This window comes from Penicillium diatomitis (genome assembly GCF_028827545.1).
Source record: "Penicillium diatomitis strain IBT 30728 chromosome Unknown utg000014l_segment0_segment0, whole genome shotgun sequence".
NCBI lineage: Eukaryota > Fungi > Ascomycota > Eurotiomycetes > Eurotiales > Aspergillaceae > Penicillium > Penicillium diatomitis.
The window spans coordinates 491,799-504,704 of NW_026623186.1; the positions used below are offsets into that span (position 1 = coordinate 491,799).

The 12,906-nt window shown below is 44.8% G+C and overlaps 2 protein-coding genes across 2 annotated transcripts; both read right to left on the minus strand.

Moving 5' to 3' along the window:
- Window positions 1-4,733: 4,733 nt before the first annotated feature.
- Window positions 4,734-5,417, minus strand: N7539_008834 (uncharacterized protein; the record flags this gene model as incomplete). Its single annotated transcript, XM_056938429.1, has 3 exons — window positions 4,734-4,975; window positions 5,042-5,136; window positions 5,212-5,417. The coding sequence occupies 3 exons, from the start codon at window positions 5,415-5,417 to the stop codon at window positions 4,734-4,736; spliced, it is 543 nt and encodes a 180-aa protein (XP_056786437.1).
- Window positions 5,418-8,915: 3,498 nt separating this feature from the next.
- Window positions 8,916-9,278, minus strand: N7539_008835 (uncharacterized protein; the record flags this gene model as incomplete). Its single annotated transcript, XM_056938430.1, has 1 exon — window positions 8,916-9,278. The coding sequence occupies one exon, from the start codon at window positions 9,276-9,278 to the stop codon at window positions 8,916-8,918; it is 363 nt and encodes a 120-aa protein (XP_056786438.1).
- Window positions 9,279-12,906: the final 3,628 nt, after the last annotated feature.

The window sequence follows — 12,906 nt, forward strand, 5'->3', positions numbered from 1 at the left end:
TTAGCCAAGTGAGACTGAAATGTATTAAGAACCAGTGGGTATAAAGACATGACAGGTGCTTCGATGACAGTATCAACAGGCCTACCATTCGCTATATGACAGTTCATTGACAGCATTCTTCTCTGGAAGACAGCTTGGATGGTGGTGGTTTGGAGTTGGGAAACTGGAACTTTTGAGAGTCGGATTTTGCGACGGCACGGGAAGCGTAGTATAATACGAATACCCTGTGTTTTGAGTAAAGGCTACTCTATCAGTCAGCTATGTGTTTCTCAGTAAGAATTCTATCTTACAAGCTAGTTGCTAGCATCCGTAGATATTCTCTACGGCAGGAAAAGAGAAAGACGAAACGTAACCTGATTGGTAGAAGGAGGGAGAGAGGCTAGGCTAGCTAATGTGTGGGTTTGTGGGTCGGCAGTGAGATGGCAGAAGGCCGAATCAAATAAACAGCTCGAAACTAGACGGCGAGATGTTCTAACGCTGAAGAATCGTAAATACACGCCCTACTATAAACCTACGCTATGAAAATATCACCAATCTCAATCACCGTCCGACTCTGAGTTGCTCGACTACGCAAGAATGGCTTCACCGAGCTGCGAACTTTAAGGGCTCTTCTGTGGCTATTGCAGATCTCTAAATTGACTCGCGGGTCGTCTCTAAGCCTTCCTGTTGTTCATATTGAAATGCACTAGTTCATGTCGCATAGCTATATCGCATTTCTTGTCGCACGTCTAGAATTCTAGTATAGCTTGGTCCTGGTTTAACTCTTTGCCCTGAAATTCGATAAACAACTCCACAATGATAGGCCGAGACAATGACGAAACGGCATAACTCTATAAAGCCAAACACTTGACTAGAAGACCTCGCCCAGTTTAGACAAGACCCGGCCAAAAATTAAGAGTGTCTCAAGTCAGGTACTGGGATAAATCAGCATTGTCGCTGAACTCTCATCAAGACTTTAATTGAAAATGTCGTCGGTTGAATAGATGATACAGTCCTCTATAAAAAAGGGGACGGACGGCTACCCGCTATCTCCATGAAGTTGTCGATACAGTCAAATGTGGAGACATTCGATTCATGTGCGCTGTTCCAAATCGAGTGCGGAGTCTCCATGCCCTTGAAGGGGCTTAGAGGTGATTCAAGTTCATAAGCCCTGTTTAGGGGAGCTTCCAAGATCTCCGTATTGATGCTTGCCGAAAAACTAACTTGATATTCAGTCATAACCGCCTGCTTGAGGAGTTCCTGGAACTGGGCTTGTGATGGAGCTTATAATCTGGGTAAGCCTCGGAGTGATTTCGGCGCTCGATCTCTGCCAGGGATCTGTAGGTGTATTGCGTTATAGGATCCATGCGCCATAATCCCCCGGCAACTTGGGATACCACGCTATTGTTGTGGACGTCGTTCCGACTCGCGAAGTATTCGACTATCGGGCAACAATAGGCGAAGCGGAAAAGTGTGAACGCGTTCGAAGGTCGATTGATTTTTCCATACCGCCAATATCAGTATCGTTGCTGCCGACCCAAAAACCGGTGCCATCGATAAAAACAATGAAAACATTGAAAACATCTCCCACCACCCCAGAACTCCTGAGACCAGACCGTCGTTTCTGCCAATGACGCCGTTGGTAGTCTGATCAGGAATTCGGGTCCGCGTGACGCCAGCGTCAAGTAGAACGGCTCTGGCAAGGCAGATCGTCGATCCTGTTGTGTGCGCTCAAATTCGGGGAGAAGACTCTCTTGTCGCTGCGTAATTTTTTCTTCTCTTTTACGCAGGTTTAGCGACGCCGTGATAACACCTCATCTAACCTGTCTTTGATATAGAGTTCTATATCAATAACGATACATTGCCATATCTTCTTCCACCACCCTCCAGCTTTTGTTAACCAACACCAAGGACTGGTTCTCTATAACTTTGAGCTCCTACATCCCTATGTCAACATACATAGTTCTAGTTACCCGTGAAACATTACAATATGCATCTATCAATAGGTCCATGGAAGCTCGCTTTACAGCCAGATGTCTCTCTATTTATTAGTATGTGTACCTTCCCAGCTGGAGCCTTATGTTCGTTTTCAACGAACCCAAATGATCTGGTCTTGATAGTGTTCGATCTTAGTACGAGGCTCCGAGCTGTAAATATATTTACAATAAGATCAAATAGGTATGAGACGGACAGCAACGCTAGTAGTTCATATCAATGAAGAACGAGGGTACAAGCATACAAGGCAGACGTATCAATATAGACAGCAGGTTAAATAAAACGTCATGAATGTAGATGCTAGGAAGAGGTTCTTGCCAGAATGATTCCTGGTTCTCTCAAGGACTCTTTCAAGTTCCCGCATGGGGAATAGCAGTTACTCAGAATCATTCGCCTCAACGGGCAAGGTAATACATTTCTCCTCCCTAAATGCGATTTCTCTAATCCAATTTTCAAACCATACTCAGCTGTTCCCTTATCTACCCGAGGCAATGAACGATACGACCTCACCTCATTCGACATGGTAAGATACACCGCCATAGCACAGTCCATCGACAGTAGGTAAAGCGGCTTGGAGGGGGGCAGTCACGCTACGGAGCTACCCTAGTTTAGGATTTACGGGAGAATCCCGAGTTGTTCTAGTAGGTGTGGACGACCATATTTGTTAGCTCGTGAGCCATGAGAAGAAATTGCCTTAGCAGCTTCGGCTTGTCTTCGTCAGCGAGAAGTGCACATGATGTCGAGGATACTATGTTCTAAATTCGATATGAACTTAGCTCTATTCTTGTGCCCAGGTTCTGTGCGTGGGCTAGACGGTCTTGCTCAATTATGAAACAGAGGACAGGAAAGCTGAACCGAGTATGAAACAAAGAGGTTGATTGGTTGGGATGATGGATGTGATACTTCTCCTGGTTGACGAATACCCTACCCTTTCTATTACGGTCAGACTACCGAGTAAACGCAGACTCCCTCTTACGGTGATATTTACGAATTTTAGGCGTGGAAAGTATGGGAAGCATAAACATCTTCCGTCTGTGGTCAAGGTGAAGGAAGAATACTCGAGATGACAGTCTAAGTACGCAGATTAACTCGCGTGGGTCAGATCCAGTTCTTGAGCGGACCCCTGGTTTTCCACTCTTTGCCAGCGTCTTTCTGCTCGACGCCGACCTCCCGAAGAGCATGGTTTCCGATGGGTCTAGATCCTCTTTCTGATATAGATATGGTAGCGCCTTCAGAACTGAAAACGGTCCACCTTTGTTTAACATTCGATTTAAACAAGTTTCTATCAGGTTGTCTTTCACCGCAAGGTTGTAAGATCGCGACGAGGGACAGCCATGAACGGATGGCGTGAGCTTTTGGAGCTTGTTGAATAGTGACTTGGTATCTGCCCCCTCCCCGGCAGCAGTTTCTTGAGTGCAGTCTACCAGGAGGACACTGGAGGCATTTCTGTTGTAGGGTCTGTACCGCAGGTCAGATAACCTTTTAGCTAGGCAGAGGGTCCAAGTCTATGGGGTCTGATTTCAAAGACTGAATCGCGGAGTCTGATGAGATACGGCTATAGTAGGGGCAGCAGTATCGATGTGTGAGAGGGATGAGGAGTGAGATTGCTGAGGGGGAGAGATTCTGCCTAAGCTATGGACTGTGGTGAGGGGCAGAATCACATGCCATGTAAACAAAGTCCCGTAGACTCCACTGGTTCCCACGTAATATACATAAAGATTCTGCGAACCGAGCCCCTACATCTCCACGTAGTGCCCTTAGTGTTTGATGGTGAGGCCTGCTATACTGCCTGGGCTACGCCCTCACCACCTGGGACGACCAACCTCAGTAGTCTAGCTTAGCTTCCTTCTTCCTCCTCTCTTCTTCTAGTCAACGTCGAGTGTTTTCACCTTTCAGGGTTTTCCTTCGTAAGATCCTACAGTCAAATACTTAGGGTTGTTACCCTTGGGCGATGCGGGATCGATATGACAGTTAATCGTATTCCATCGTCATGTGTAGCCTGCGCCGTGACAATTTCAGTGTAATTCTAAGAGTCTTCTCTCGCAATTTCTCGTGTATTGGTGAGTTGTACCTTGCACACTCCTTGTTACAGGGATATTGCCATGTTGAACAGAAGACAAAGAGCAATGTTGAGAGTGTCAGGTTCTCACAAGCTTGAGAATCAGCTCTCCACAGCACTTGCACTGAGGACAAAGCAGGCTGCGGAAAGTGTGGGTCGCAAGATTCGATTAGTGTGGCACCCATTCAGACCACTGCAAATCCGCTTAAGGTGAGCTAAATTAATCAGCTCTGGTGGTGGGCACACTATACGGGGATGGAGAGGCCGACGATAGAGTATACTGTGTGCATCCATGCGTGAGTAATGTACTAATGTTTGGACCGAGACAGAAAGTTGGCCTGTTTTGATGCCGAGAACTCGGGGGTGTGCGAGAGAGGATCTGCCTTCCAAACCCAATCTGAACAGGTCACAAGGCGAGACCATGTTTTTTCCCATGATTCTAGGTACCCATTACCTTATCAAGCCTCTTTTCGAGCAAAGTATACTTCGAATAAGAGATTATTATATAAAATACGAGCGATGACTCATAGACAAAAAGCTAACTTACCATGTGTTAGCCGCCTAGCCTCTAACACAGTCCATAATTTACCGTTGCTTATTAACTTCTTGCGTAAAATGGCAGTCTATTACTCTATTTGATGTCACGTTCGCTCCAGAAAGTTGAATATATAAAAAGTGCCTCAAGTGGATGGCTAAAGATTTACCGCGGCATCCCTCGGATCTTACGGCGCCTGGCGCCGGTGACTTGACAGGCGCCAGTGGACGCAGAGGCCGCGGTGGGCGCTGCCGGGACGGTGGTGGGCGCTGCCGAGGCCGTGGTAGGTGCTGCCGAAGATGCAGTGGGTGGTGTTGCCGAGGCGGCAGTGGGTGTTGCTGTTGTCGTTGCCGGGGGATCTGTCGCACAAACAAGGTTCCCGTCGTCGTCACTTTTGCAAGATTTGTCTACGGCCTGAATCAGTAAATGTGCGAATGGGCTGTGGAATATACTCCATAGAGATCTGTACTTACTGAGATCGACTAGGATCACAGCGCTGCCGCCGTCGCAAAAAGCACCCATCATAGAATCTTGGGCATTGAAGATGCACGAGGCATCCGCCTTGCCACTTTTAACATCCAGCGTTAGCTATCTCTCAGGAATAATATCAATCGGGCTGGTAATGCATCAGGCTGTAACATACTTCAACCGAATTTTTAAATCGCCATCAACGTTCACCCAGTTATCTCCTATCTTAACGCTACAAGCTTTGTAGTCGCCCTTGCTTCTTACTAGACATTTACATTTCAGAGTCGGTCCATCGATTTTACAGCCTGTGATCTGTGGAGAAGTATCGGCAAGTGTGCCGCGTAGAGCGATGAGAGAAAAAATAATCAAAATGTTGCGCATCTTGTGAATTGATAATTGCTCAGACTATCGAATGTTGCGCCTAGCATGGAAACACGACGACTCTTGTGATATTAAATAGAAATCGTAAGCACGGGCTGAAGGACAGATTGGGAATATGAGACAAATAGACAACGACATATATTTGAAGGACAGATTGGGAACATGAGACAAATAGACAACGACATATATTTTGCGATCTACCTTGTTGAATGTTACAGATCCAAAGTGTACGCAGAACGTCCAAAGTGTACTTACTGCGAATGATCTTCAGGGCTGAGTGTATTGGGCTTGCTAGGCTATCTTCCTCCCTAGTCATTTTACATGATTTTGGAAATTGCGCAGACATCTCCGTGCCGATAACCATATTTGGTTTCTAGTAATTTAAGATTTTGAAACAAAAATGAGTGATACTGAGCTTTCTGGCAGATCCGTAATACAGGTGGCACACTTCAGTACAGTATCTCAAAGCTAATGCTCTTAATATTCAGGCTCTGCCCGATATGCTCATACGGTCTGACAATATTAAATCTAACTATAACAATTCTACATATTATCGCACATGGGCGAGCATTTTCAGGAAACACATTAAATTGCACATCGCACAGAGGACATACGTATCTCATACTGATTTAACTCTCAGTTCTGTCTCCAGCAGGAGATCCAGGTATTTGTACGTTCCATCAACGAAGATGAAGGATCAATTCTGGTAGTAGACATAGTCAGTGTCAATTACCCATTTAATGTGGGTCACATTAAGAACAGAAGATCTAATTTATTATCGAAACCTCTCCGCTACACGTAGAGATACTATGAATAGCATCCGTACCCCATATCATATAAAGTTGTTTATAGCACGTAGCCTAGGTCTTGGTGCCAGGAGTAGGACGACGGTATAAGATCTAGAATGAAATGGTGAAGTCGATGGGTTGCAGCTTGCAGCTGTAATTGGCAGTTGTGTTTCAACCTAGCAACATGATAACCTGGAATATTTACTTTAACGTGCAGCATATCCGAAACTGGCGTCCACGAGAAGGGTCAAAACGGGACTGCATCCCCTGTAAACGACGGCCACGCGCTCGAAGAACAGTAGGGTCTGCGTGCTGTTGCCGAAGAATGTCATCTTCATGGACTCTCACCAAAATGCTCTTCAAGATTACAAGGCACGCAGGATTGAAACAGACTACTCAATATACCTCACGAGTCCACTGTAAGATGGCCTTGGGATTAACAAGCGGCGATGAATCTTTTTGAGCTGGCAGACTCTTCTATTGCGCGAGCCGATATGAAGTTTCGCAATGTTGATCAAAAATGACACCAAAACCGCCAGATTACAATATCGACATCGACTGGCCGGCCCGGCGAAGCACGCCCATTTGTTCGACCCCATCAAGCGCAGACGTCGCAACCCAGTCTAGCTGAAGCCTGTACATACCCCCTTCTGTTGTACTCTGGATATAAGTCTAGGCCTATTTGTATAGTAAAGAATGTATACCTACGGTGCTAGTTTATTTGTATGTGAAAGGACGGATTGAAGAATGAAGCTCTATGAAGACCGTATATGATCACCAAATAGCACGAATTCAAAAATATGCATTTGACCTAGCACACCCTGAAAAATTATCAAGAACTGATACGAGATGTATACGCGTAAAATCGATAGGAAGGGGTGAGTGAGAATTTGCGAAGAGACAAAAATCTTTTCGTGCAGACGTATGATAGATTACAGAGAATCATGCGATCTATGTTGGTAGATTGCACGTAGAATTTGCTGTTCTGGTGTTCCAGACCATGGAGCTCGGACCCCGCACACAGATTAAATCTAAGATAAAAGTTTTGTACGTTTAATGTGCCTCTACAGCAATACCTTGTTACTCTGATAATCAGGGGAAACCATCGACATTCCAAACTGACAGCTCTGAATACGATATTGTAGAGCTCAGAGATAACAGCATTTAGAACCTCGATGAATGGAGCCGCTGCCTAGCTCTGTAGGATATCTGACATTGGAAAGATTTAGCCCGCAAGAGACTAGTGGTTACTATTCGGGGTCCAGGTAGCTGATATGCATCGAAACGGCAGCATACTGGTTGGTAGTAGGGACCGTTCGATGGAGTACTACCTCTGTAATCCTTGCTGGTGGCCAGTTTTATTGCATTGTTTCCTTGATCTCATACTCGGCCAAGTGTGAAATTTTCGAAATTCATTGTGATGAAGTAATCAATACAGATTTTCGTCCAATATTCCTCTTAGCGTGGTACGTATCTTCAACTTAAAAAAAGATTCTGGGTTTGGATCACGCCAAAGTGTTGGCAGGTTGTTCTGGATACGCTTGTGGTGGAAACCTGGCTGGATGAATTACGGGTTGTTTGCTTTCTTCGCGAAGCTGACGGACACGAGTGTCTAGTACGGTATCTTTTTATTCATCTTCTGCGGTCGCTAGGTAAGTGGGAGGCCCAATTCCTCAATTTCCAGGGAGATATACAAATCGAAGAGCCACTTCTGCCAAGCGAACCGCTTGGTGATAAGTAAGTTCATATCAAACCTCCGAAAATAGAATTTAGTCAGTAGAGCTGAATCAGAAGTCAAGTCGACCCCCTGGAGGAAATTCTTTGCAGCGTCCGACATCTATTTAGCACGGTCTTTTCTGGAATCAGTGATATTCCTACTTGATGCTCGTGGCTGTTTTTAGAAACGTTGACGCCATCTCTAAATTTAGACCATGTTGCTACGTGCGAAAGAACATCAGAATTCGGGGCAACGGCAGGGTCTTCTTCGACCCCGCTGATCGATCTAGCCTCCGGAGCTGAGATCTGAGACAAAGCCTTGGATTCTCTGACTAAATGGATAGTATAGCACCTATCCGTCTTTCTATGTAACAAGCCCTTTCAAGTAGGCCCATAGAAATTGAGATTTCGAATCTGTCTCGTTCCTCCCGTCATTGGTCGTGGGCTCACCAACAAAACCTAATGCGTATGCATGGCCGATGAAGTGTTGAATTCATGAAACTGAGACTTTGGTATTGAGACTTACTACATAGCAGCATACATCATCGAGGAAAACACCCTGTCTTTATCAGTCCCGTCTATGTAGCTGGCGGCGAAATATAATGACGCGGCACGTAGTCCACTTTCATTAAAATGGTATCCATTGTTGTGTACATGGAACAAATAAATCAAGAAGCATCCTTGAGCAAACTTTGTTGAAAAGAAAATCACTGCATCTTTAAAGATTACTTTTCCACGACTGGACCAAATCATGTTCCGGATGACTAACACTGCCCATCGTATGCTTGATACCAAGTACTTCAACTTAAGCCCGGTAACAGAGTGCTGTGGGAGATGCTATGGAAGGTTACAAGCAACTGCAATGATCAGAGCTGAAATTGGGGGGACAGTTACAAATTGCCGACCATTTCCATTTCGGTCAGAACTTCGGACGTAGCGGAACAAATGGCAGTCATAAAAATCATCCTGAGGTCACGGCGGCATAGAGAGTCTTTCATTTCGCTGCAGTCATCCCCTCCGGTTCAGGGACAACCACCTTCGAGTAAGGGGTCACTTCGACCGGCGGGACCCTTTCTTCATTTACAGAACTGGTCTCGTTCGGCGAAAGCCACTTTCGAAACATCCATGCGGAGAGACCAATGCCAAAGCTCAGTAACACCGCCAAATAGACTGCCATCAAAGCACCATTGCCCCGCTTGGTCTTACTTGAATACCAGCAGACCATTCCGACAAGCATTTCGATTATCGATAGATCGATGAGCACCACCGGTGACCACGCTATCGCCATATCCCGTCGTACGATGTCAGAGGCCCCTTCAAATTGGAAGAGTAGCATAGTGGCAATAACTTCTGACATCATCGCAGTCAATATAGAACCACAGAGGAAAGACTCGGCTGCTTGGGCTAATTCAGACTCCGTTGGATGAAACTCATCGAATGTCAATACGCCCGCAGCAATCGCACAAATCAAAGCCGCAAGAGCAACAAAAATCTTGCAAAATCTGTGTAGTCTCCAAAAGATCTGTCTCTCTCCGCGACCAAGCTGCTTGTTCCACTGCAAACATACCATGCTTCTATAGTGTACTCAGTATTAATACACACTCAAGTTCTTTGCTGGCACTGACCTGACGGAATGGGTAACAGTATCTTGAGTACTCGGATTCCCCTTCTTTATCTGCAAACCCATACGAACTTTAGCGGACGATATGATGAAAATTTTCAAACGTGAGTGTCTTTTTGTGAGCAAGTCATTCTTACAAAAGGAGTTTGAAAATACCCAGAGTGCAATTCAACTCGCAGCTGCTTGTGATAGTCTGTAGATTGATCGTGTCCGAACAAAGAAATTCAAGACATAAGACAAATTTTCTTTGACGATGCGGAGGCAGGCTAAATATGTAAATGTAGCCGAGTATAAACAGCGGAGAACAATGGTCTCATCTACCTGTCTAAATCTAAATAGGCTATTTCATTTATATTCCATCATTTCGAGATGAGATCACCATGATCTTACGGAAGAGGTGAATCAGCCTTCCAGTATTTCTTTAAAAGTTGATGGCGTCGATAGATTGCTGAAAACAATTTGGTTCTTTTTGTCTCCATCTACACTGGTCTCGACTTATGGGTAAATATTTGTTATATTGAATTTGTGCAATTTATGACAGGAGCTTATTTTGTGTATTATATTATTTGACATGAATGAACTGGCGATGGTTTGATAATTTCAAAAATGGTATTAATAATCTGTTAATTGCTGACTAGATGCTCAATATAACCTCATCGAACAAATAGCTCGGTATCGAGCCATGTTTCTGTTATTGAATGCTAAGTATACGTAAATGTTAGACGAGATATCATCTTCGTCGACAAAATTGCTGTCAAGGTCAACAAGGCGGATAATTTTCGGTGAGTAGTCGGGAGGATAGTGACTTGGCCAGCAGCAACCCTAGTCAACGCATTGCTCAAATAAATAGTCGTCGATTTCTGGATCTCGTTGATTGCGATCAATGGTCAGCAAAAACCATTCATCTACTGGCTTCAAACAGTGAGGTATTTCAAGGCAATCTCAGGGAGTTGCGTTTGGGAAGTCACTATCGACATATGGGTATTACGAATCAATCCCTGCTATATCCCTAAATTCTCATTCTCCCAAGGAAATGGTTGGCTCCTGAGAAAATAACCAAAACTTCTTATTGCTATGCAGAACGGCATTGGCTCCTCTTCAGACATCATATGGTTTACCAAATTGTTATTCACAACTCTATCATCTTGGTGCAAAACATAAGGCCCGTGAGTCCTCAGTCGTGCACAATTACAACGCCCCCGCCATGCTAGTACACATAGTCAAGACATGAGAATCTGGATGTATGATTGCCACCAGCTGAACTCCAATGCGGAAAACGCTGACTGGAGAACATGGGCTATTGCTAAGCGCCTGAAATTAGGTGTGTATTACCTCATAATTGCTCTGGGCCAATTGGTGGGAGGAAGCTGATCGTTATTTCAAGGAACCTCAAGCCTAAAGGAAAAAGCAAGAGGGGCAAGGTGAGGGCAAGATAAAAAATCCTTTTCCCAAAACGGAAGCTTTCACGTCCATTTCATATGTGTCCACTTTTCGGGTAGTATTGTCCGTTTCGACCTCGCCGCCTTCTTCACAACCGCCAGAGGTGTCTGTGCGGCCATTTTCTTTGTTTAATATTAAAAGACATCACCCAGGCCACCTACCCCAAAGGGAACCGTCAATATGTGCATTCAGTAAAACGTAAATGATTTTAAATAGAGAACACAGGGCACCAGAAATGAAGGTCAATTGATATTCGCACTCTTTCGCTGAATATTAAAATCACTAAAGACGACACTTTATGGAGGAGGGTGACTACCACATCAAAGATAGAAGTTCGGTTAGCCAAGACTACGAGAAACCCAATCAAGCAGCGAGTTTTATAGCGAGCCTAGAGATAGCACTTGAAGCACACCGCATACGTTGCGTTGTCCCTAATGTCGATCACGTGATATAATTGATCTAGATTGCTGTCAAGCCTTTCTGTTAAAGCGAACGTCAAGTCTCCTAGTCGAGGTCTCCCACCCTGCTGGTATATATTCGACCGGCCAAACAATCTTTGGTTCAGCACCGACTCTAGTCATTGATATTCATAGATAATGGACTGGAATATCTTTGAACGAAAATTACGTGCGCGTGAATTGCCCTCGCCCTCCTAACTTCATTTGGTATCCTATCACGAAAGAAGGCTCGCATCGCGTACGAGGCTTTCTTCAACACAGCACAAAGAAGCGCACCCTCTTCGTTTGTTGACTGGCTATTGGTATGAATTTACCACACAATAGTTGGAGAATATTGGAACGCTCTTCAGTTTGAGTCTGTTTGGTATCGGTGCCTATGGAAGGCCTTTATAGAATTCTGGCAACATCGTCAGATCTTCTGATGGAATGGGATGTTTGCCTGGACGTTACAGGGATTACTATTCGTCTCAAGGTGAGAAGTAATAATCTTTGCTTAAGAGCGAGCGCGTGACATTCATAAGGACTGTTAGGGGGTTTTGTGGGGTTCAAAGTTCTGACATGGGTCTGAACTCAGAGCCAAGCATTTGAAGATCGTGTTCCCGCTTCATTCTTGTTCCTGGCTGGCCAAGTGAAGGGTACACCGAGGATATGCCAAGATTCCAATGGAGGCGCTCAAGTATAATAATTTCCCATCGCGCTATCTCTCCTCTTCTTTTCGACACCCACTTTTGTAGAGACGGTGTACGTCTCCCGTGCTGACTAATAACTAAGAATGAAGGATACTTAAGCTACGGTTCGAATTCAAGTCATTGTGACTCACCCTGTTGTGATATAGTCCAGCAAGCTATGAAAAAGCCCAGTCTTGCCTTCCTGTCAATTTGCGTTCTTAATGTGGTCTGTAACACCCGTATACAAAGATTGAAGAAATCCAGTATAACGGCATAAGCGCTTTTATCGGTCTCATCACAAATTTCTTGAATCAGTCTGGGGAGATAAACTCGAAGCTGATGAGTTCTGTCGCATCGACGACCTGTAATAGCCGCCCACTCTGTGCAGATATTCTGGTCGGGATTCTTTGTTAAAATAATAGTATCCCCAACAGCATTAAGTTGGTCATGGAATGCGTACCTGAGCAGCCATATTTTGGCATCTAAATATAAGCTGTTCGTACATTCTCGCTTTGTATGAGTGTCAGAAAAATGGTATCAGGTAGGCTCGTTTCAGAGGACTTAATAAATTCGACGAGCATCCGTGATACTGTCAAATCTATATGGGTCTGGATGACAAAATTCCAAGGGAGCGCTACTTAGCCAAGTCATGACAGTTTATCCGTCAATCATAGAAGACGTCCATACTCCAAATCCTTCTATATCTGAAGCTATAGGATCTTACTGATTAGTGTCTTCTGGGCGACTAGAGAGGTAATTTCGACTAAATGAGAAAGCAGTCCAAAAGCCGTCAGAGAA